The sequence below is a fragment of the Dermacentor andersoni genome, chromosome 4 (assembly GCF_023375885.2).
Source record: "Dermacentor andersoni chromosome 4, qqDerAnde1_hic_scaffold, whole genome shotgun sequence".
In the NCBI taxonomy this organism is placed as follows: domain Eukaryota; kingdom Metazoa; phylum Arthropoda; class Arachnida; order Ixodida; family Ixodidae; genus Dermacentor; species Dermacentor andersoni.
Genome location: NC_092817.1, coordinates 98745092 through 98771023, shown reverse-complemented (window position 1 = coordinate 98771023; position 25932 = coordinate 98745092). Strand labels below are relative to the sequence as shown.

Genomic DNA, 25932 nt, shown 5'->3' with positions numbered 1-25932 from the left:
GGCACATTTGCCGGCACAACGGCTGGCATCTATGTACCTGAGGGAGCCCGGCCACGTTTTTTCAAGCCTCGCCCACTGCCGTTCGCCCTGAAGGATGGGGTTACCCAGGAGCTGCAACGGTTGCAGCGAGAGGGCGGGCGAACCAAGATTATGTCCGAGGGGGCGTCACATACTTGCTACACTATCACATTCAATGCTTTGCTTTTCAGGCGAAACTGCGATATTTTTTTTTTCTCCGTGCCAGTCAGCACAACAAACACGCGGATGCAGCAAAAGCCATCTCAATGTCGGGCACGTCAGACCGCGTTGGCCGCATCCGGTTATGGTACGTTGGCTGCGCCAGTGCTTCTAACTATATATGTTGTTCACGCTAAAGCGAGTAGTGTGTGTGTGTGTGTGCGCCTGCTCACGCCATGTCGGACTATATATGCACCTTAACTGAGCAATTTTTTTCTCTGACGTTCATTAGTTCGAATTTTGTATAATTCGAATTTTTGTAGCATCTCCGCGGAATTCGAATCAACAAGCTTTTAAGGTAATGCAGAATTCAGGTTGAGGCAGAATACAGGCCAGCCCCCTTCAGGCAAAAAAGTCAATGAAAAAAATTTTAGGCACAAGACTGTTTTATTTACTGGTGGCACTCGACTTGTTGGCTGCCGACTCGTTTGAACAGTCCGAGGATGATTGCTTTGCGCTGGCCGTGAGCCCCAGCATGTCGTCCTTGGTGCCTTCCAGGGATTTTCTAATACTCCAGCATTTCTTGAACGCGCGCGCTACCATGTTGTGGGGCCGCAACATCGCTGTGACGCAACGCCACACACTCCCTAACCGTCACCATATAGATCTTTCTGCACCCCTAAAATGCTTTGGAATACGACCTTTAAAGGAGACGACTTCAAGTCCAGCGTTTCAAACCAACATTAATGTCAAATTATTATATTTTATAACTATTTCCTAACCTGCCAAATGTCATTCTTTTACAAGCAAGAAGTGGGTGGTAAAGCTTTTTCAACTTTGAAAGTATATTTCGGTACTCCTCTAAAAAAGAAAAAAGAAAACTTTCTGTTTAATGTATTCCTGTGCAGCACTTACCAGTGGGGCTATGCTTTGGTTCCAGAGGCTTTGCTTTCACTTGAGACTCTTTCTCCGTGTAGGCATTGGGGGGCATGGATGCCTTACTCTTCTTTTGAAGTAGGTCATTCACTATCTTTTGAAGCCTCTTGAGCTCAACCTCCAAGTCATCTTTGAGAGGACTTCCACACTTGAAAAAACAAGGAAGGCATGATGACTTTAAAAAAAATCGAGATCTGTTTTAATGCTGAACAAGAGAGAAAGGATGTGAAAGGGCAAACACGCGCACTAACTACCAACTGCTTTTACTTGAAGCTGACAATCAAACATATTATAGATAAATATATCAGCACAAAGATGATCGCAAGGACAGAAACAGACAAGACAAAAAATAAAAAGGCAAGGAGAAGAAATTGCACTTCCTTAAGTGACTAATGCAACATGCGCAGCAAAGCAGCTCTATCAAAGCACTAATGAGGGCTTTTGGCTGGACTGCATTCTTTACTTTACCCATGCAATGCATCTTGGGCTACACAATTTGTACGCATGCCAGTGTTCAGGCAACAACCTAGTTGGTGTTCACTAATCCACATGAAGTACAATTTTCAGCTGCCAGAAAGTAATTTCCAAGTACCACCTTGCTTTCTTTTTATTTGCGTTTTAGGTAGCTGGTAGCTCTGTAAGTATCACAATAGAGTCTCACCACCTTGAGAGTGCAACAAACAATTAACTAGGGGTCTGCAAATGCTGAATAGTAGAGTTCAAATCGAATATCAAATCAAATCAAGCAAAAAAAGCTGAATATCGAATACAGTACCAGAAAATTTTTTTCAAGATTTAATGCTTACAAATTTTGGGCAAGAAATACGGTGCTGCATATGCTCCGGGTTCTAGCACTAGCGAGCTATCAGTAACTTGCGCAAATATAAATCGAGGAATGTAGTATGGTCTAGTTTTATTTATTATTAGTTAACGAGCACTAATTATGTATCAATTTAGATATGAAGGTTGGGGAAATATTTTTTCCCCATTAGAATTTCTGTTGAATCCCAGGCTTTTCACATGCCTTTTTCGGTGTACGTCGGCGTATGAATAGGGTACACTGCTAACGTATCAGTGTAAACGTGGCCACTGTCGTTGTCGCTCGCGATTTGTTGCGTGCTCAAGAGTGCAGACGCGAAGAATCGAAAAGCACCTTTTCTGTTGTTGTTCTTGACCAAAACCATTATGAAGCCTACAAATAATAAAGCCTAGGTAAGTTTGGTCGTAGCTTTTTTTTTTTTCCATGGAAGTGCAGAAAGTGATCAAAGGAATGAAATGGGGCATCAGCTTAAGAATGTTTGATGCGTGCAGACCGCTTGGTATGTCTTCAAGAGTCGTTCGAGTGGCATTTGGCAGATGGTAAGCGCGATAATCATTAGCTAGACTTGGCACACGACATATCGCTGCGACAAGTTCGGAATGTGATCATTACACGGGGAAGAAGAAAAATCAAATTTTCATTACAAAATTCAGGGGTGTGATCATTGCGTGAGTGCGATCATTATGCAAGTAAATACGGTAATAGATATTTGATTCGCAGACCGAATTACCTTAATGCTCACTATTCGATTTGATTTGGTGATATCCGAGTATTCACACATCCATAATTTTGTAGAAAAACTGGCAATAACTAAAAGATTGCAGCAACACACAGGGCCACTGTTATACTGAAAACCTCATTGGTATTCAGTACACAGAATGTCACTAATTCATTAGTTTCAGAATAAAAAAAAAAAAAAAACACTCGATTCTATTCAACAGAAGTTCTACTGATACATAAAATATTTTCGAGACCTTCACACATGTACTAGAACTCAGCTGTAATCAGTGCTGGCATAATACTTTGGTGTTTCCTTTAACAAGAAAAAGTCACAGTTTCACCCGAAAGACAAAAGCACCGATTGCGACAGAAAATTAGACAGCTATACGAAGTAAGGTTAGTGCTTTCATCAGCCGTATAAACTTGTAAACATTTCCTTACTAACTCAATTAACAATTCTAGAATGTGTAAGTGCGACTGAACGAGGACACAGAAAGAAACAGACACACAGAGTAAGCGCTGTCTCGATGTATCTGTTTCTACATCTTTGTTCAGTTACACTTCCACATTCTATCATGGATTTAAACGAACTATCCCGCCAACATGTTTTAACTAAATTAACAAGCACAGTGTCCCGCATGCACAGGTAAACATGAACACATCTGGCTTGATGAGCATGAAAACTCGCTGCCACAATGCAGGAGTGAGGAACCGCGGAAGCAGCAGCGAGCGAATTGACTTTCGTGCGTCTCTCACTTCAACACCAACGAAACGTCGAAATCACAGTGCATACGAAGCTACCGGCACTATGCGCACTCTGTAAACATAGCAGATTGCTTTGAAGACGAGGCCCGCACAGGCGCGCACTTTTGCCATGCCACAGATCGCTTTCAAGATACGGTGCCCGCACGGCCACACCGTAAGCAGCAGCCGCCAGAGAAGAACGCCCCCCTCCCTTGCCTCACCCCTGTGGTTCGCATGCGACAGGAGAGGACATGCTTCTGGTCCGCCTTCCTTGCTCATGCACGTGAGATCGAGCCACATTTGCCGTTCACCCTCACACGCTTTCACTCGCACATACAGCACACGGCGACTTTATCGCCCTTGGACTTTGTACGGAACCTCATGGCAATGGCAGAAATGCACCTGGAGTATCCATATAATTGCTATTGCAATAATATACCATGCTGTATCTCTTGATTTCTATGCACATAAGTTACTGACAGCTGGCTACATTCTTGCTATGGAATCCTAGAAGACTCCCAAGCATGTGCGGCCCCATGCTTTCTTGCCCAAAGTTCGTTACATCTTGGGAAAAATATTTTGATATTCAATTCAATTCGATATGCGGGTCCTTATTTCTTGATTTGATTATATTTTTGATTTGTAATCAACTATTCGGTATTAGCACACCCCTAGTTTCTAGGCTAAGAATTCCACCTATGCTATAAACCTCCTCCATACCACGACATTACAGAGAAGTGCCTACCAATGTTCGTTGCTGCCAATGTGCCACAAACCTTTTCCAGGAGTTGCATTGGATTTCCTAATCATCCCGAGTTTCTTATCACAGTAACAATGAAGAAAGAGGGGGATGAAGAAGCTGCCTAGGGTGCAGAGGCCCTCTAAATGACTGCAGCAAGAAAGAATAGCAGATGCTTTTTGCCCTCTGCTAGTAATGCATTCTGCTAGTAATGCCACATAATTTTTGTTTACAAACATGAATGACATCAGTACAAGGAACACTCGAGTGCTTTAAATTAATTTCAGCCAACTAAGTACGTCTGACAAGTGTCAAAACCACAACAGGTAGGCACATTTACATCGTACACCCAATTAAATGTAGTGTGATGAGGCCACAAATTGAACCAATGAACTAACATGATCCCAATTTAATCAGAGCAACACATTTGTTGTGGAACCCTCTTAGTGACACACTTTCAGCCACTTTGTTAAGCAGCACCATTCCCTGCTTCATGGCTGGCCCCACCTCCCGATTCACCATTGATGGTTTCGTTTTGCCTTAAGATGCGCACTTGCATCCCCAGCATTTCACAGTTTAAGATACAGCAGGTAGAACACTGGGGTTCTTTCTAAACAGGAACATAAAAGCAAAGAGCCGCTAGAACATGGTGGTACTTTCATTGTACATTCGAATCTGACAGCAAAGGTGAAGCATGAACAGCAAATAGCAGGGCAGGATGGTGGCACTTAACCAGGTTGGTGAGAAACGTTATGTGGCAGCCTTAAACTGGTAGAGGGAAAAAAAGGAAAGAGAAACTGAACGTACATGTGACCTAGCAACTGCTATCAATGAGATGTGTGGTGTATGAGCTTGGACACTCACCGAAGTGCTTTCAGCAAGCATGTTCTGAATGTGTAGAATTTCCTTTTCAATCAGCAGCTGCTGTTTCTCTAAAGTTTCAGCCTCCAGAGTCTCAGCATAGGTGTCCTCGTAGCGATAATCTTCGCCCTCATCCATTTTTTTGTTCTGAAGCAAGAAACAGCAGAAGGCAAGGACTAGATGACTGCTGCATTGAAAGAACCACTCACATACTTTTACTAAAGACTTCTTCGTTGTACTGGATAAAAACAATAACATCTCAGCCTAGTAGAGTTTCTAGTGGCATCGAAAAGATGGGAGGCAGGCAAAATGGGAACACTTTCTCCCTGCCCACCCAGACTTCGCCATGACTGCTACTAAAACCAGTTTCTTAAAAGTTTAAAATCCCAAAACTGCCCAGCCGGTTATGAAGGATGCTAGTAGAGGGCTCCAGATTAATTTTGACCACCTCTGTATCGTGAATGTGCTCCTAGATCGAAGTGTATGAATGCTTTTACATATAGCCTTCATTGAAATGCGGCTTCTGTGGTCAGAAATCGAAACCTACTGGTGCCCACGAATGACATCACTAGTCAGCGGACATCACTGGTCGGCGGACACCACCGACACCCAATGGTTTCTCAGGTATATTTCTGACACCCACTTGCCCATAACACTTGCTTGGCTTGTGTCCTCAGTGAAAATATCAGGTGTCATCCACGCTCTCTTTTGGAATGGGGATTGGACCAGGAGGCCATTTCCGTTATTGAAGAAGGGTTTTGATCTGCTCTTACTGATGCTAATGCACAGCTGCAGTTTGCACGAGCCATCTGTATTTGCAGCAAGAAAAACCCAAGAAAAACCCTGCTTATTTTTCCTCCATGGTACGTACTGCCTATCAGATTCAATGCCTTGTTTAACAGCACCTGCTCTGCTAAAACAGCGTCGTTTGGTTGGCATTTAATATTTTCGACGAGGCAGGAAATGTCACGAGTTCATAAATGAAGTTTACTTGTAGGTGCACGAAATGGCACAGCACTCTATACATGTATATTGATGACACTCTATATTGATGCATGCGTAGTACATCACTATAGTTTTGCATGGTATTTCCAAGGAGATGTTACAACAAGTGTTCGATATGGACAATAATTAGATATGTTTAGACTTAATATATACAGGATTGACTGTACCAAGGCTGCAACAGTCATGCACCAAGGCCAGCCCTTTGTCATTCCCACCTGCTTGCTGATGCCGGCAACAGTGTACAGACTGCCGAGCTTGACCATGTTCTCGACCAAGCTGATCAGTGGTTGAGTTAGGTCCAGGTTTCTCGTCAACTCATTCAAGCTCCGTTGAAGGCCAACCAAACGCTGAACGTCTGCTGCACTGCTCTGCGTGTCACTGCATGGGTTGAAGGGCACAGATAGCAATTAGATTTCCCTAATAAGATTCCAACACGATGTCAGCAGCTCCAAAGGATGTGGTATGGCTGTACATTTATGGCAGAGGCTTTATTACATGTACGGTTTAGTTCACTGTACAAGAGAAAACCAATTTGGGACTGATTACAGCTCAATTCTGACACAAGGTTACTATTATACTTCTATGTTGCACATCACATTAAGCACTTCTTCCTATAATGTTCGTATATTTCAGTAATGTCTGACTGAACACTAATTAGATGTTACCTTTAAGAGTGGACTATACTGCACGAAGCACATGTGTAGAAACAGTGAATGAGCTGAATAACATTTACAGTTTAGAGTTCTGTACCCTAATCAAGAGATTCCTACAAATCAAAAGATAACAGGTCAACCAAAATTCTGAAATTTGTTTGACCAAATCGGGCTTTTTTATTATTAGACTTTCAATGATTGTGAGTTGACTGTGCTTTGGCCTATAGATTTTCAGAGGTGTGCTGCCACATTATGGCAAGCAAGCTTGAGCATGGTCTAACTCCCGGTGATCCTTTTACAGAAGAAAACCCGATCAAGGTGATTGACATAGAAATCCATGTACTGCAGCATAAGCTTCTTTGGCAGAGTCAGCTCTCATCCCTAACATTACGGCACATAGTGTACTAAGCTGCAGAGAATGTAAAATAAAAGCAACCATAGCACCAATTTATGTGCTTGTGAAATTAGCAACAAGCAGCAAGAGTTTAATACTGATGGATAAATTTTTGCTAGATTTCCTACTCTTCATTTTGCATGAGTGACGAACGAAAATATGAAAACCGCAGAGACCCCATGAGTGTAACCAGTCAAAAGGGATTTGTATTTCAGCAGGAAAGCCAAAAAAGGTATTGTTATAAAAAAATTGATACAACCCAGGTGCTTTACCCTTAAAGGCCAACTGTAATCAAATTTCATGTTGGCTAAATTGGTTATAAGTGAGTACTAGTACACGCCATTAAAGCAATCTTAGCAAAGCTGGTAAGTGTTTTATTTTATTATTACCAGCCTCTAACTAGCTCCTAAGCAGATGACACAGGCACTTATGGTTCAAGGATGCGACAGAAGTCCCGCCATGTGGCATTTGAAATGTTCAGAGCACAGCAAGTGCCCCCCCGATATCAGAAGTCATGCTCAAGCACTGCACTGGTTCTCAATATTGCAGTGTCATTTCTGGTAAATGGTAATGGTAGGATTTCTTTCAGTTTCGCTATCAGAAACATCTATTTTTGCTAGCTTCTTGCGATTCATCCACTTGCTTATCAAACATAAAATTTTGCATGGAGGCTTTTCCATATAGTATGTATACTATCTGGAATTAAGCCTTTTAAACAGTCCAAAGTTTTGTTGATGGTGGTCTTCGAAGGCTAACTGCTCACTTAGGTAATGGACATGTGTTCGGGAAAAATTTTCAGGAGGACCAAAATTTACAAAGGAACCACTCGCTTTACGGACACTAGCACTCGTAAAAATTGTCATATAATGCAGCTGCAGCTGTCTGCCCTAGACAGGAGATATCTGACTGCAGTGAACTGCATTATCGCGGGACTTTTCCAGCAGGAAAAGTGTTGAAATACAGGAGACGTCGTAGCACAGACCTCTGAACAAGCTTTTGCTTTAGCTCCTGCAGTTCTTCCTTGCACTGGAGTTGGCACGATAACAAGTTGCTTTGACTTCTTCTCAGCTGAATCAGGAGCAGGACCAGCTCTTCATGCTATAAAAGACCGAGAGAGAAAGACGAAAATGTCATGTTGGCAACACGAGCCGAAGGTGACAGAAATATGCACTAGACTTCCACAACAGAAATTCCACTAGTCCACTACGATTCCCTTCCTTCAAACCATCATCCAATTCTCGTAGCGCAAACACCACTTTTCTGCGAGGACATGTGCGCCCCTTAATTACATTAGGTGTATGCTGCCTTCCCCATAACCTTTCTTGGGTGAAGGAAGTGTTTTTTAGGAGACTACAGGCTGCTGTGGCTCCGTCCAAAAATGAGGGCTATTGGAAAGAAAATTCTAGTCGCTGTGAACCGTTCAAACAGACAGCTATATGTGTTAGCTCGTAGACAATAAGTTCTCTAAGCCATTATTGCAGTTCCTAGACGAAAAAGGCCTCTTAAGTTTAGCGTGCACATATATTGAGCAAGCTGTTTGAGAAAAAAATAAAAGCGTCCAAGACAGCTCTGTCTAGACCACAATGCAATAGTCAAAAACTTGCAACAAGCTTTGGCACAGCAACATTAAAAAAAAAATTTTGTAAAGAAACATAAAATACTCATTTGAACCTTAGAGTACAAAGGAGAACAAATTGAACATGACCGTCATTTCCACTGGATTTACTGAAGCGATGCCAGCGTGTCAGAAAACCGTGACTTGCAAGAATCGCGGCGAGTTGGTTAGGATTAATTTTGAACATTCTAACAATTTTGAACAAATGGGAAAAAAAGGCAGAAAAAATGACTACACGGCACCGGGTCATAGGTTTTTCTGCCTTGTGTCCCTCTTTCTCTGCGCCGTGTTACAGACACATTTCTGAACACTGAAGCAACACCCGAGACTAATATAAGTAGAACCTCGTTCATAGATTGTGGAAAAGACCCGAGGAAAAATGTATTGACCAGAAAAACACACGACCCAAAGTGACTAAAAAGTTTGAGATTCAACTGTAGTTGACATTTACAAAGTATTGTACGAATCAGTAGCAGCGCTAGACGAGATGCCGATATGTGCCGAGCTTGTGGGGCCTGGGTGGCTCAAGACGCATTCTTGTTTTTGAAGCTGGGTCAGCAGCTTTTTGAGGTGGGGCATTCTGGTGGCAAATGATGAGGTGCCCAATCTGCGAGAATCACTGGGGCACAAGACGCTGATGCGCGCTGAGCTGGTGGGGCTTCAGCGGCCTGCTACACACTTAGCCATATTTCTATTGAGTAGTGTTTTAAGAGGGCAATGAGGAACTAAACCGAAATGGAGCTCATTTTCCCTAGTCAGTAGAAGCATTGCACCTAATTATGCCTACACAAGTATTCCAGCTGTACATACAGTTAAATCTTGATATAACGAAGTCGGTAAAATCGGCAATTTGCTTTGTTATATAAAAATTTTGTTCTACACTTAAATCTCGTTATAACGAAGTCGAAAAGGTGCTAAATTGTTTGTTATAAGCGTTAGTTTGTCATAGCCACCGACTAATAATTTGAGACTAATTTATTGCACCCAAGCGTGCACTTACTACAGGTAAGCCATCGCCGAGGTATCAGCTCATGTCGCGGCCGAGTGGCTGCGTCCGCGGCAAGTGCTAATTTTCCTTACCGATATCGCACACAGGGAGAAACTGGAATAAAACACATAAGAACGGATTTTATTGCCTTCCATGTCGATGGCACGAACCTTTCATGTTGACGGCACAAAATAATCGGTTATGCTTCGCTGCTGTCTCTTCCTTAACTGAAGGACGGCCTTCTCGGCAGCAACAGCTATCTCAAGCCCATCTGCACCGTCTTCGTGGCCGCCGAAGTAGCGGCGCAGCAGTTTTACTGCGTCCAGTGCCTGGGACGATGTCGGTACATCGTAAGCACGGGGCGGAGTGTCGTTGTCCCCTGCGGCACCTTCATCGTCGCTTCCTTCGTGCTCTCGAGCAGCAAGCACAAAGTTGTCGTCTCTCAGCTCCTCCGTTGCCAGAACGTCGGCATCCACGCTCACGTAATCGCAGGTTTCAACTTCACACACTACACCGGCATCGTGGAGCACCCTCCATGACGCTAAAGCTTCGTCTGATATAGCGGCACCACTGGGTAAGGCTATTCAGTCCATTGAGTCGTCGGTGTCAGGGTTGCTTTCTTTGGCAGCAAATTATGCACGTCAAAAGCAGTTGGCAATGGTGCTGGTTGTCACATCCATCCATGCCGCATTAAGCATCTCTATTGCCATATACAAATCGACCTTTGTGTCGCGATTCAACTGCATGTTTAACACGAGTCGGTCTATCACCCGCTTTCAGTATCCAGCCTTAAATGACATTATCACGGCTTGATCAAGAGGCTGTATCACTGCCGTGCAGTTCGGGGGCAAGAAACGAAGTTCAATGTTCATCAGCGCAGCAGTGGTGTGGTAGGCAGCACAGTTGTCCTAGAAAAAGCATACCTTGCGATTCTGGCTCTTTAACTTCTCATCCCAGTCATCCCGCAAAAACTTCCCTTGTCATCCAGGCTTTCCGGTTTGATAAGTACTGCGGTTGAAGTCGCCTCTTTCCTTTAAAGCATTGTGGCAACTCGCTTTTGTCTATCACCAAAGGTGGCATCTTCTTCGATCCATCCATAGTCGTACAAAGGAGCATAGTGACGCGGACCTTACTATGTTTCTCGCCGTGACAGAGCTCACCTTTTAATGATAGGGTCTTCTGTGGTAACATTTGGTAGAAGAGAACTGTTTCGTCAGCATTGAACACATCCTTCTCTTCATACTTTTCAAGGAGAGGACCAACGTTAGCTTTCACCCACACCGTTGCGATTTCATTGTCGATGGCCTGGGACTCGCCAGTGGCAACCCTGCCAACAATATCGCAGCACTCCTTAAAACTCTGCAGCCAGCCATCGCTTGCAACAAAGCTGTCGCAGCCCATGATGCAAGCAAAGTCTCTCGCTTTTCTCTGGAGCACTGCCCCACTCACGGGCAAATTAGCAGCCCTTGCATTTAAAAAACACTTGAACAGTGCCTCTTCCACGGCTTCAAAGGCAGGAGACCGCAGCTTCTTCCGGCCACCTTTCACGCTACGTGCGGCAGCGTCAGCAATGACTTCTTTGCTGCTGAGGATTGTACAAAGGGTACTCTGCACGATGCCGAACTCCTCAGTCACTTTAGTTTTCTTCGTGCCTGATGCAACAGCCCTAATTATGGCTGCCTTCTGATCCAAGGTGATAACTTTCCGTTTTAGCTTCAAGCTGCTGCTGCTGCTGCCATTAATTTCCCTGTCATAAAACTGACGACATGGCGTAAAAAGCAATGACAGACAGTGTATGGAACAACGCAAACAAAGGCGCGCGGCACTCGGCTGGCAGAGCGCACTGCACGCAACAGACAGAGTGGCTTAGCTGCTTGGCCAGCTTGGCTTGGCTTGGAGCATTGCCGGATGATGAGGGGCCGCCGCGAGAGATTTGAATGCCGCATCAGAGGGCCGCAACACGTCGTGCAATTTAAGAAATCTATATGTTGTGTACAAAGTGGTTTGTTAGGTGCAATTTTGGAATGGAGATTTTTTGTTATATCCATTGATCAATGAATCTTTATTCGTTAAAACGAAATTTTAAACCCATGGGTTTCTATGTGGACTTTCAAAGGGAATTACAATTCTTTCCATTATTCGTTATAAGCCGTTTCGCTATAACGAGCTCTAAGTGTATTGAAATTCGACATTTTATGCAAAATGTAGTCACCAATCGACTTTTCTTACACAGGAAGGGGCCGCAGAATTTTCTGAATTATCGAGCAATCGAAGAAAGCAAGCTTGAATAAGAAAACAATTCATTTTGATAACTAAAGCAGGGTGTGCGGCTGTGTATGCGCTCAGCCGTGCCTGCAGCCACGCGCAGCCTCTGCAGAGACACGCGCCAATTTACCCCTCTCAAGCGTGCTTGATCGTGTTACCACGAGCTCGCTCCCCTCCCTTCTTTCCCTTTGCTCGTGCGGAGAAGCGGCACTCGTGCATGAAGCCACCATCTTTCTTGCCTCACCCTCGCACATTTTCACTTCGCACCTAAAGCACACAGTGCATGACGCAAGATAGGATGTTATCGCACTTGTACTTTATACGCAGCATGATGCGGCTCCACTTCGGCAGTCATTCTGCACGCGATCAGGGAGGTGCATTTGCAAGCAGCACCTTGTAATTCAATCGTATGACCATCTGCATAGACGGAAGTTTCCATTTATTGTCTCAGCATTCCTTTGCAGTGGCAGTGAAATTGCGTTACATTGAAATTGCATACAAACACATTTCGTTGTATTGAGGTTCTAAATACACGGTGTTCAATGAACAAGAGGTTATGAAAAGTTAATACTTTGTTATATTGAGAATTACGTTATACTGAAGTTCATTATATCGAGGTTTAACTGTATATGCATCTATGTTTGACTATTCAATTCAATATTCAATACTTACTATTCATATTCGATCTGTATTTGAAAAATTTGGCATTCGCCCACCTACGATTTCTTACAAATGTGATAACATTCACACAAGTTATTTTTGTTCTAAACGGGTTTCACACAAATTGGGCCAATATTTAGAAATGTTCCATCTCACATCTTGTATCATTCATATGTTGCGCCGAGGGTGCCATCCCAGACTAGACAGCAGTGCGGTGACCTTCAATCTATGTCTAAACCAATGACAACGGGCAAGAAGAATGGAAAATGACGCGAATCTTTATAGAAGAGGGCCCCAGGATGCCCAGCCATAGCAAAAGTGAGGCATTCCATGTGAATGCCCGCAAGCAAGCTCAGTGGTGCGCACCCATCAGAAAAACAAAGCGAGTGAGAAAATTGCTGTAATCAAATGCTAGAGCACTATGTTAGGTTCTATCGGTCCTCGCGCATCTCCCAAATACCGACGAATGCGCAGCAGTATCACTGGTTTGTAAGCACCCACCTGTAAACAAAGTACACAAAGAAGGTTGTTCAATGAAACAAGTTACTGGGCCAGTTGGTGCATCGGTTAGCAGAATTGTGGTGCAGCAAAAGATGAGTGACGACAGAAGCAAAGTGCACCTGTCTATGTTGCTTCTGTTGTCCCTCGTCTTTTACTGCACCACAATTCTGGCAAAGCAATCACACGCCTGTGAGAGAGCCATGTGAGCAAGCACCTTGCGCTTTGAGTGGTAAGAAATGAGATAGAAATCAGTGTTTTCAATGCTACACACAGATGATACACATGAGAATGCAGAATATAAAGTGCCCAAGCACAGGTGTGAGCACACAGCAGTAAGCTAGGCAAAGCAAAAATACTCCCAATCTAACATGGTTTTAGACACCGTACACTGAATAAGAAAAAAACAGTTTTGATGAAAGCAGAGGCGCGGCAGCACAATAAAATTTTTTACTAGAAGTCAGCACCTCAGGAATAATGTCAGGCGATGCTTCATCCCGAAAACGTACATTTTTCTGATATGCAGTTGCTTCATGTACAGCCGTGGTCACTTGAGATTTGTTTCCACCACCATATGTGTACAGCGGTGACTTTCAAGGGGTTAAAGCAAGTTCAGGGGCCAGATGTCATAGTCTATGTGCGTCATGTCCCCATATTGCCTCTTTTGTTAAGAACAGATAAGCATTTGCTTTAGCAGTAGGAATGACCAAGTGCTATTTTCTAGTCCACAGTGAAATTATGGGCTCACTATAAAAAACTGTTAACTGGCCTGAAGTGCAAAATAATAGGTTCGGTCTCGGCATCCTGAGCATCTTACCTTGTCATTTTTATGGCGTGCGGCATTATGGTAGTTTCGCATCAAACCTTTACCTTTGGCTCGGGTTTGTCAGAAAAGCGAAAAGAACAGGGGTGGTATTCTCAAACGATGACATTTAGAAATGCTACTACGCGTCTCACTTCTGCAAGATTTTACATGACTCTGCATCGAAATTGCGGAAGTATGTGGCCGGCAGCATTCCTGAAACTGTGCACTTGGCATAGTGCCAGGAACGCTGATGACCAGACATGCTAATGCATCCAGTGCTCAGCTGTGCGAAATCTCGTGTAAGGGATAGTATCTCTGAAGGCATGTGACTGAGGATATCGCTCTAGATTGTAGTCTAGCACAAAATGAACCCACAGCAGCCTTCATAAAAACATGCTCTGCTGCCACCTTGTGATGGCAATGAAGCAGCGTTTGACAGCTCTGACGCCCAATGCCATGAACGCAGTTTTTGGTTTCGTAACCAATTGTAATGCACAAGCTATTTTCACACCCATTTTACCGGACAAAAAGTGTGCGTTCGATTCGGGTAAATATGATACATTCCGGTTCACCAAATTTTGGAGTTTGTATGAAGTAAATCTCAAGAGGATCATGGATGGCTGCATGAAAGTGATGCGCATAGACTGCAACAATAAACCAAGCACTATAAGTATTCCAGACTTACACTTTTTCCTAGCAGATCACCAGCTGAAATGCTATGGCTCAGGTTTGGACTGGACGGAGATGTCGGCTGAGAGGCCCTTTCAGGTGACTGCAGAAAACAGGAACACTAATGAGTGTGTGCACTAGGCAGACTTGTATGTACAAACTACATGTACTTACCGTATTTACTCGCGTAATGAACGCAGCCCCCACTTTTCCCATCAAGAAGTGTGTTTTTCCTTTTTCTCACATAACGATCGCATCTTGAACTTGCTGCCGTGAAGTAAGAGACATATGGTATGATTCGGCGTCTGATATGCCGTCTGGAGGGTGTGATTGCATCTGACACCGTGTCAGACACCGAATCGTACCATGTCTCCCACTTTTATTGCGATAGCAATTATATGGACGCTCCAGGCGAATTTTTGCCGTCGTCGCCGGTGCCGCACGCCGCACGGTGTAGGTGTGAGTGAAAGCGCGTCAGGGAAGCCGACAATCCCGGCTCAATCTCGCGCACCGCCTTTCGTCGCGCGCACAGCACCAGGGAGAAGAGAGGCAATAGGGGGGGGTGCGGCGTTTTACTCCAGCAGCAACTGCACATTGTGTGGCTGCGGCGGACCCTATCTAAATCTGATCTGCGTCGGGGGCTGAGCCGATGACGGCTCATACCTTTGTGCGTGCTACGTTCTCACTGCTCAGTTTGCATTGAAGCAAATGCACATATTCATTTGGGAAAAAAAGTGCATTCATTATGCAAGTGAATATGGTAATTGCCTGCAATCTATTTGGTAATTTGGTAACATTTCGTAATTTAATGATTACAGTTTTTACTCTGTAATGCTCACTGTAATTCAATTACTTTTTCAGTAAACAATTACATGTAATTTGTTACTTTATCGACGAAACCAGACAGGCAAACCCAAGAGCTCAATATTTGTTTCCTCATGTTAACACTCCACCAGACGTCGACCTAAAAATTGAACAGGTGCTGGTATGTCTCGATAGTGACAGCCACTTAGGATGCTAATGCCAAGATATCACCTATGGACGATTTTTGCATGTTTTCATTGGCCCAACCAAAGCATCTTCGTCAAGTCCCAGCGACAATGAAGCGCCGCACTTCATAGAGGACACAGATGCTGAGTAATGAAAACACTGCCCTTCTCCACAGCGTACATATCGATCATGTTTTCAGTATCGCTGCCTAGTCTTCACAACCAAAACAAGAGAAGATGACTGATTACATTTTTTTTTAAAGTAATTGCTAGTAAACATAAGCAATGTATGGAGGGCTGCAGAAGATATGCTCAATGTAACAGGCCAGCTCGTGTTTACAGCATCTGTGCAATGTTATGAAAAGTTCGGAGGAAAGTAACGCAGAAGTAATCGATTACTTTTAAGTAACTCCTCAATATTTCAGGGGGCAGTAATTGCTAACTGCAATCAATTACATTTTTAGTTATGTAATTGCACAATTGTAATTGTAATTGGTTACATTTTTCTGTTATGTGTACAAGTCTGGCACTAGGATAACGTGACAGGTAAGACCATTAAAGACAGTATATGCGCACACTTACATTTCTTGGTTGAACTTCCATCCCACGAGTGTGCAAACTGTCAATGCTGTGCCGGTGCAGATCGCCTTGAACAGCAGACTTTGGGAAGTCATTTGACCAGCAGCGCTTACCTACAAGAAAATGAAAGACTAGAATTGAAGAGACACAAAAAGAAGCAGCTACATGATCATGAGGTAGTAAAGAGAATAAATATACTGTGAGACAGCTGTAAAGCCTCAAAGGGCCCGATAAAACGGGACTGAAATTTCTCGCACAATCCAGGAGCGCGAACTGGGGTCCACAGTAACACTTCGTCTCCAGGGTGGAAGGAAACGACATGGTGAGATGCATCACAGCGATTACGATCTGGTTGAGTGGCGTTGGTGTTGAGGTGGGCACGTTCGCAACACCGGACAATGCGCGAAACGAGCTGCTCACACACTGATGTGGACGAGGGCATGGGGACACCAAAGAAAGAAACGTTGAGGATAGTGATCGGATGGGGACCATACTCAAGGAAAAAGGGCAAGTACCCCGCAGTGCATTGGACGGCCATGTTATATGCAAAAGCGACGAATGGTAGAATGACATCCCAATTGGTGCGGTCAGGGTTGATGTACATTGATATCATGTCAGACAGCGTGCGATGAAAGCGCTCTGTGAGACCATTAGTTTGAGGGCGGTAGCTGGAAGTCGTTTTATGGATGGTATTGGACGCACAGAGAACATCATCGAAAAGTTTAGAGAGAAAGGTCCTGCCATGATCACTCAAGAAGACACGTGGGGCTCCATGCCGTAAAAAGATGGCTTCCAAGAAAAAGGCTGCAACCTCCTCTGCGGATCTCAAAGATAGTGCGGCTATTTCAGCGTACCAGGTCTAGTGGTCTACAGCTGTGACGATCCATAATTTACCGCCAGTGGTTAAGGGTAGCGGTCCATAGAGGTCAATACCAACAACTGCGAAAGGAACGTCAGGACACGGGACAGGTTGGAGCAGTCCAGCCGGAGGTGAGGTCAGTCGTTTGCGGTGTTGGCAGAACAAATAGGAAGCCACGTATTTTGCTACGCTGGTTGCAAGTCTACGCCAAAAGAAGCGGCTGCGAATTCGCTCATAGGTTTTATGGAAACCGAAGTGACCAGCAGTGGGATCGTCATGAAAGATCTCCAGTATCTGGGCCCAAAGTACTCGGGGAACGACAGGAACCCAACGGTGTCCTTCAGGATGAAACACGTACAGGTATAATATAGAATTTTTGATCTTGAAGTTCTTCAGCTGCCGACGGAGCCGAGCGTTAGGTGTGCGAAATGATCCGTGAATATGTTCCATAACGGAGTGGCAGTAGGAGTCATTACGTTGGCTAGAGGCAAACGTATGAGAATGACTGGATGGGAGCCGGTCGAGAGCTGCGAGCGAAGGGAATGCAGGCGACGCGCCCTGCGGTTTCCTCCCAGAAGGTGGTAAGCAAGCAGCGTTTGAAGACGGTGGTAGGGGACAACAAGAGAAGGCATCGGCATCCTGGTGTTTCTTTCCAGACTTGTAGGCGACGTCGAAGTCGTATTCTTGTAAACAAAGTATCCAATGGCCGAGAAGTCCCGTTGAATTCTTTAGCGTCACCAACCAGCACAAGGCGTGGTGATCAGTAACGACCGTAAAGTGGCAGCCATGCAGATAAGGCCAAAATTTTTGGATGCACCAAACAACGGCGAGACACTCTTGCTTGGTAATCATATAATTTTTCTCTGCAGCTGCTAGTGTGCGACTTGCGTATGCAACCACACATTCTTCAGAATTTTGCTGACACTGCAGAAGAACAGCGCCGATACCATGGCCACTGGCGTCAGTATGTAGAAAAGTAGGTGCGGTGTTGTCGAAATGACGAAGCACAGCTTCGGACTTTAGGGCACCCTTGTGGGCGTCAAAGGCAGTTTGGCATTCGTGCGGCCATACATAGGGAGCTCCAGAAGGAAGCAGTTGATGGAGCGGTGCTGCAATAGTGGCAAAGTTACGTATGAAGCGCCGGAAATACGAAGCTAGGCCAAAGAAGCTACGCAAGTCTTTGGCGCGTTGACGCCTGAGGAAGCGGAGGACAGCGGTAATCTTGTCGGGGTCGGGTCGAAGGCCCTCCTTGCTGACAAGGTGTCCGAGTACTTTAATGGTTTTGCTGGCGCAGTGGCCCTTTTTTGTATTCAGCTGAAGGCCAGCAGCTGAGAGGCATGTCAGGACTTCGTCGAGGCGCTGCAAGTGCTGATGGTAGGTCGACAAAAATATGATGATGTCGTCAAGGTAGCATAAGCAAGTCTTCCACTTTAGGTCCCGTAGTACGGTGTCAATCATCCGCTCAAATGTGGCGGGAGCATTACACAGGCCGAAAGGCATTACATTAAATTCGTACAGTCCATCAGGTGTGGAGAAGGCGGTTTTCTCCTTGTCTGCTTCGTACATGGGGATCTGCCAATATCCAGAGCATAGATCAAGGCTGCAGAAATACTCTGTGCCTTGTAATGAATCTAACGCATCATCGATTCGGGGCAGTGAATATACATCTTTGCGGGTTATTTTATTCAAGGCATGGTAGTCTACGCAAAATCGCACTGAGCCGTCTTTCTTACGCACCAAAACGACAGGTGACGACCAAGGGCTTGAGGATGGGCAGATTATGCTACGTTTCAGCATGTCGGCAACATGGGTATTGATGATCTGGTGTTCAGCGTAAGAAACGCGATATGGCCGCCGGTGCACGATGGAAGTTACATCTGTGTGTATGCGATGAGCCGTCGCAGAAGTCTGTCCCAGAAGAGGAGAGTGGACGCCGAAGGAGTCTTTATGCTTGGATAACAATGCCAGTAACTCCCCCGTCTGCTGTGGCGTTTTATCGGAGCTGATAGTACTAGCGAGAACAGAAGCAGGGACCGGATCTGCAGCTGTGGGTGGTTGTGAAACAGCAGTAGTCAAGGTAAGCACAGAGACAGGCTGAGTGTCCAAGACGCACATGAGAACGGCGCCTTTAGAAAGCAGGCTCAGTGGTTATGTTGAGTAAAGCCAAAGTGGCCATGCCATTGGAGAAGCGAACAAGGCCTGGTGCCAGAGCAATCCCTTTGGATAAGCAACAGGCTGACGGTAAAACTAAAACGTCACCATTGGTCATGTCAGAGTTAACTACAAGGAGTTGTTCGCGGCCAAGGGGCACCATACAATCGTCAGCAGTTCGTAAGCGAAGGCGTGGTTCGTGCACATCGTCGGAATCGTCGGTCTCTGTCAAGTTAACGAGGCATTGACGGCATGAGATGAAAGCAGATGCCGAAGAAAGTCCCACCCTAGTATAAGCATGTGAGCACAGGAAGTCAACACTGCGAAGCGGATATGGTGGCGCATCCCGTCGATCGAAACTCTAACGGTGCATTGCGCCGATGGACGAATCAGAACATTATTTGCACCATGAAGAAGAGCTCCACTGTAAGGTGTAGTAACTTTGTGTAGATGAAAGCACAAGCCAGCGTGAATAATAGAAATAGCTGCTTCCGTATCAATCAATGCTAGAACTGGTACACCTTCTACATACACGAATAAAGTATTGGCCGGGCACGCTGGAGGCACGCACATTATATAAAAAGAAAGCCACAGGCTAAAAATACATAAACATGCACACTCAACATATAAACAAATCCGTGCAGGTTTGCAGGGTCAAATTGAAAGTAGAAATAATCTAACTGTTAAACAAGCGATTTCTATCGCAGAAAAAAAAAGAGAGAGAGAGAGAATGTGGTTTACCTGTTTCAATCTGAGGGCTACAGCTGGAATATAAAGGAGCCTCCTGACGCTCAGGCGAAGACAACTTGAGCGATCCCAGACTGGAGCTCAAGGAACCCATCTGCATGAAGCCGCTGCTGCAAGCCGCTGTCTTCTGCTGCTTTTCAGCAGGAAGTTGTCCAGCAGATTTCCCCAGAATCCCAAGGGGATCACTCAGCACACTGGCAGCCACAAACTCCCTGCACAAATCCTCACCGTCGTAAATGCTGTGCTTTGCTGGCGACACCTGAGGGCTAGCCCCACTGAGTGCTTTCGAAGGTGACGCCTGCACACGTGCACTCCCAAACCCAACGTTCTCGTAGTAGGGCTCATCTTGACAGCACGTTGGTATCACAGGTGTCTTGCTGCGGCTCACATGCTCTGCAGGTGAGCTGTCGATGATGTCTTCCAGCGAGCGAGACAGACGCCTCGGCAGCATCCTCCCAGAGCTCCGACATTCGGCACCTTCTCCAGAGTCATGTGGAGGGGGAGCGCATTCCTTTGACTTTGGCTGGCTTGTTTCAGCTGTCTGCTTACTGCGCATATGGCAGAGAACAGAGCGCGACATATGCGATGTCTTTTCAAGTGTGTGACCGGCAACATACTTGTTGCGCTCGGCGTCGGAAAACTTGCGGGTGTTCGCGGGGTGGAGAAGACCGCGAAGGGTGCTCTCCAAGTCGTCTGTTGACTGCGGCTCGCTGCGCGTGCGCGTATGGCTGACACCAAGCCCAGTTTGTGGAGTTGAGATCTTGTTGACCTTACGACCAACATGTTCCTTGGAATGTGGGGACATAGATGTCACATCACGAGTATTGTTGAGCATGTTGGGTGTTGTGCGCAACTGCTGACTAGCAGGTCGTGCTGCTGAGCTGCCAAAAGCCGATCCGAGCTTGTCGCCAAAGATGTCAGAGTAGTAGTATGGTGCACTGTTGCTGCTGTTGCTGCTGTTTAGCACCTTGTTGGAGTTGCACTCTGAGACAACACTTCGAACTTCCGATGGCAAGACGTCAGGGGCAGTAGACAGAAGGGGCGACGAAACCTGGCTAAAGTTGCCCTGAGTTGAGGAGCAGCGGAGCGAGGTATCTGCACTGCTTGTTTTAATCACGGAGCTGGTCAAGCTAGAACCAGCCTCACTGGAGCTCGTCTCACCATCAAGGCTCTTTAACAGTCCAATACTAGTGGGCCTGTTCTCACTCTGGTAAGAAGAAAATTTGACAAATGCATCAGGGTTCATCTTGGAATTTGTCAATGTGGCTGTTCCAGCAAAGGACACAAACTTGGAATGCTGGCTTGGGCTGCATTTCTCAGGTTCTCTAAAAGCATCAGTACTTTGTACTGATGTATCCTCAGGCTTTCTTTCCTTTTTGAATGAGTATTTTGTGGTGTGTGACGTGTAAACAGGTAAGTAGGGTTGTGCCGGTGAGCGAAGTGGGACAGAAGACAGATGATCATTCAGAATTTCTTTCTGGTAGCTCGGCAGAGATGAAGTGGCAGTGTCAAAGTCGGCCCGGCTAGCCTCATCATCCGCATCTGAGGCTCCAGAGTCCTTGACTTCCTCATGGTGCAACAAATCTGGGATGGCCTTCTTCACAAGCTGCTTGCATCCGTCTTTCATAAACAACTCATGACTCTTTGGCTTCTCAGGTGACTTGCTCTCAGGCTGCGAAGGTGCCAGTCGGTATGGCTCTTCATAAACAGGGGGACTTTCTCTTTTAGACTGTACACTGTCCCCTGTGCTGTGATACGGCATGGCATGCAAGTCTTCTGAGGTCTGTTGGACTTGCTCGTAAATGTTTTCAGCTGAACCGTTGCTGCTCGATCCTGAACTTTCAGATTTAAGGATTTGACAAGCCAATGAAGAATTTCCGTAAGACTCATGAGCGTAGCTAGAGACTGGCAACATGGGCTCATTGTAAACTGGCTCTTCAAGTGAACAACCAGGACTAAGATCAACATTCATGGAAACGTAATCTGCCTCACTTGTCAGCCAGCCCATGGGAAGGTAGTGCGCCTCAGGTGGTTTAGACTGCAATGAGCAAGGGGGTGGTTCTTGCGGACAGTGCCTGAGAAACAGCACTGTGTCTGGCTTTTGCACCTGTTCTTGTCGGAGCTTATCGTTTTGCGTATGCTGTGCGCCCTCTCGGTTCAACTCTGCACTTCTATGTAGACTAGCAAGGATGGACGTGCTGCCATACTTTGCTAGGGAGTCAATCTTCTCCGCGTCGGAAGCACTGGCCCTGAACTCAACATCCTGTGGACTTTCATTATTGCACACTGATGATGCATTTCTCTCCCCAATTTGCTTTTGCTCTGCAGCTTCCCAGCTTTCTCGAACACTTTCCCCGTGGCTTGGACTCTTCTCGTCTTTCGGCTCAAAGCACTTAATTCTGTCCTGTACTATGTTCACAGGCGGTGCTTCCTTCTTTTTCTGGTATGCAGCTCTCATTTCTTCAAAGCTTGAGTTGCCCACAGGAGTCTTCACTTCGGTTGCTTCGGTGTCGTTGCCAAGGTCTTTTGACAGATGAATGGGACTCTTGGAGGGTTGCCGATCCCTTACGTATGTTCGATTGGGGCGCAGAGTGCCCTGGAACAGCTCCGGGCTCTGATCCCCTGGTGTTTGGCACTCGCACGATGCTTCAAAGACAGAATTATTGCTAGTTGACTGGAAGGAAACGTCCAAGTTGTCAGGGACTGGAAGTCCCACATCCTTGTCAATTTCCCACTGCGGACTTTTCGGTGTGGCTGAGCTGCGACGGTAACGGCTGTCAAAGGTCTCCATTTCAGCAGCACCGCTGCCACTGCTTTCTAGGTCAGAAATAGAACCTAGAAGGGTCTTCGAAGCAGGCTGCTTGGGATAGAACATTTGTGAGGCTTTGTAATAGTCTTCTTTCTTGATTAAGAACACCTCCTCATCCTGTGTGGTGGTTTTAGCACACTGTGACATGCATGAAGAGCCAGAGCTATTCTTGTGAAGCCACATGTCAGCATTGCCATAGAGCCTTTCTTGGGGCACGTCAGGTCGTGGACTGCCCAAACCTTGGTCTGACCTTGACAGACTGCTGTCCCGATCGGTGGCACGGTGATCAGATAACAGCTGGGTGTTGTGATGCCTGAGAACAATCTTCGAGTCTCTAACAGCGCTGCCGTGAGGGGACGTGAACTGCCTAGCTTGCAGCAAACTCTTTTCCTCAAGTAATGTTGATTCATCATGCTGGTGCCTTGGCAAAGAAGAACCTGGCGAAGAGTGACTTGTCTGCCTGGCTTCAGGGAACTGCTCGTGCAGTAGCTGAGCCTTTTTTTCCCTGTTTATGTGACTACTGGCAGTCGCACTTTGGTTGCCTCGTTGCACAAGAATGTTAGTTGGGCTCAGCTGCCTGTCAGAATGCACATAAGCAGTGTCGTAGAAGCTAGAATGGTTGTCTTCAGCGCAAGGCTTGTCATGTGCTTCAGTGTAAGACCTGCTGTGTACTGCATTGGAGTAAGCTTTCTCAAAGGGACTAAAAGCACGCGACTGAATTGTGCTATGAGAATCATGACGGTGACTGAACGGAGAAGTTTCACCCCGCAAACCAGTAGAGCCTTGATCTACTCTCGGCGATGGCTGGCTCCAATCGGTGCCTGCTTGTTCATGCTGTGCAGGCAATGGTCTCCGGTCACCACTTGACTGGCTCAGGCAGGAACGCAGGGGCTTCTGGCTTTGCAAATTGGGGGCCGTGTAACTTTGGGACTGTTTCTTGTGGTAAAATTCGGGATCACAACGAAGGTTCCGCAAGTTAACATAATCCGGGCTGTCGCTGTACCTTGAAGGTGACATCTTTGCATGCTCTTTGGTTGTTGTTGTTTTTTTTTTTTTTTTGAGGATTTTAGAAAGAAAAGGAGGGGGTAAGGGGACCAAACAAAAAGAACAAAACAGGTTCAACGAAAGTGAAACTTAACCATGCTACATCATGAATAACAACAAATCAGAGACAGGCCTTGATGCAACAGGCTACTATAAATAGTGACACAGAGTGGACAGGCAGCATCAAAATCGCAGAACTTTTTTAAGAAGGCAAGGCAATTAATCTGAAGCTTCTTAAATTAATGATGGCTAAGCAGGGCATGCTGGTGACTGCAAGCTCAAATAAGTGCACACACAGGACAAAAAACAAAGCAGAAAAGCCTCTTGATGTTAAGAGGTTCTAATGACTGCACACCTTCTGGAACCAATAGGAAAGCCACTCAAAATCTTCCGTGATGGCTAGAATGCTCATTTCCGAATATGGAGAAGGAATGATTTCAAAAGAAAAATCTCTCTGCCCACGTCACTGCCATAGGCAGCCCAAAGTTTTACGAGGGTAACAAGGTAATACAAGGTTCACAGCACTTCTAGAAGAATGCACTTAAGGTGCTTCCCCACGTTTTACATGGTATCCTATGGGACCAGCACAAAAAAACTAGGTTTAACATGCTCTGCTGGCAATTTACCAAAATTAAGATTTGATATGTCCAGAAGCATAAAACTTACTACAATTAGCAACTTTAGCCCATTACAACAACTACAATATGCACTGTCTGGGAAGCAATCTAAAAGCAGAAATTCTCAAGAAGGCAACATCATTCACCCAAATTGCCAACCTGCACTTCAGAGAGACTTTCTCTTAGAATTTCTGGCTAGTTTTCTTCTTTAATATACCCTTGTTTTAATGAATCAAAATTACAATTTCACGCATTTCTTGAATGCTATGCATATTGCTGCTGGCCAACCAGTGTTGCAAAGCAGCTTCTTACAGGAGAGCAATTTATATAGTCATCATGACTCGGTACTGGTGAGTTCGTACCTCTCAGATACTGCCAGCTGAAGATTTGGCAAATACAGGTTGTCCTGGGTTGTAACAGCAGCTAAATATCAAGCAGCGAGAGATTGCACAGTTTTCAGCTATGTGCAGCATTTTCTAAGCCCGAGTTCATGAATGCTGTGAAGAAATTTACAGGTTTTCAGATGTAGCAACTATCTTTGTGTGAATAACTTTGTAGTAGCATTTATGTGAAGAAATCAATATTATGATGGGCTGCGAAATGGCAAAAAAGGCAGCAGGCTCCTTGCATTTCAATAGGTGTATGGTAGCACGATTAGAAGACAGGACAAAAGAAGACACATAGGGACACGTACAGCGCTATATATATATATAGCGCTGTGTGTGTCCCTATGTGTCTTCTTTTGTCCTATCTTTTAATTGTGCTACTGTACACCAATTCAAGATGCGTTACCAACGAGCCCACAATGCATGCAACCCTCGCATTTCAACTTTGCGTTGTGATTTCCCATCCTGCAAAGGTTGTTGTGGCTTAGGGTGGCGTCAGGGCAAGGAATCCATCAAGCTCATCGACGAGTACGTCCAGTAGTAGGAATGAAGAAAAAAGGGTTTACTGGCTTGGTTACATGGCTCCAGTTACGGAAGCCCACACCGTTCAGGAGCAAGTTAAACATTCGAGTCATAACAGGACCCTCGGCCGCAGTAACCCCGCCTTCGAAGCGCTATGTTATGGAATATGTGGCAGGATGGGAATCCATGGTCGGTTCTGGGCTTCGGTAGCCTTTGACATGGGCCCTTTTCATCATTAGTTCAGGCTGTCAGGTAGTGGTGGGGGTGGGTGCCTTTTGTGGGGCTGTCAGCTGTCGGTGTCAAAACTGCATAGACTTCTAGGTAGGCACTGATGGATGGGTGGGGGTCGCCTCATGGCAAACATCTACTTAATGCCAGTGGCCGTGTTGAGACGTAACAAGGTGCACATAACAACATCGCAAGTGTCGCAACATGGGCTGGCACAGAACACAAATGAGCACCTTACTCTACCATGAAATTCCAGCCATTGATTCTGATCAATGTGAGGGCTTATGAGAACTGCAATAGCTACCCCAGTTTGTACATGTATATACAGTAGAACCTTGTTGATACGCTCCCGTTATGTATGTTTTGCCGGCGCTAACGTTAGCAATCGAGAACACAAAAAAATGAGCCAACAGAGTTAGGCTCATTCTTTACTGGTTCATACGTTCCCGGAA

General features: G+C 45.5%; 1 protein-coding gene across 1 annotated transcript in view; it reads right to left on the bottom strand.

Moving 5' to 3' along the window:
* The window catches only part of LOC126536529 (uncharacterized), a 93905-nt gene that overhangs the window by 47998 nt on the left and 19975 nt on the right, over window positions 1–25932 (bottom strand). The window contains exons 8-14 of the mRNA XM_050183537.3: window positions 19869–23711; window positions 16121–16230; window positions 14566–14652; window positions 8032–8147; window positions 6218–6380; window positions 5001–5144; window positions 1093–1261 (exon numbers count right to left, since the gene is read on the bottom strand). Of these exons, the coding sequence (XP_050039494.2) occupies window positions 1093–1261; window positions 5001–5144; window positions 6218–6380; window positions 8032–8147; window positions 14566–14652; window positions 16121–16230; window positions 19869–23711 (4632 nt within the window). The remainder of the gene's footprint in view (window positions 1–1092; window positions 1262–5000; window positions 5145–6217; window positions 6381–8031; window positions 8148–14565; window positions 14653–16120; window positions 16231–19868; window positions 23712–25932) is intronic.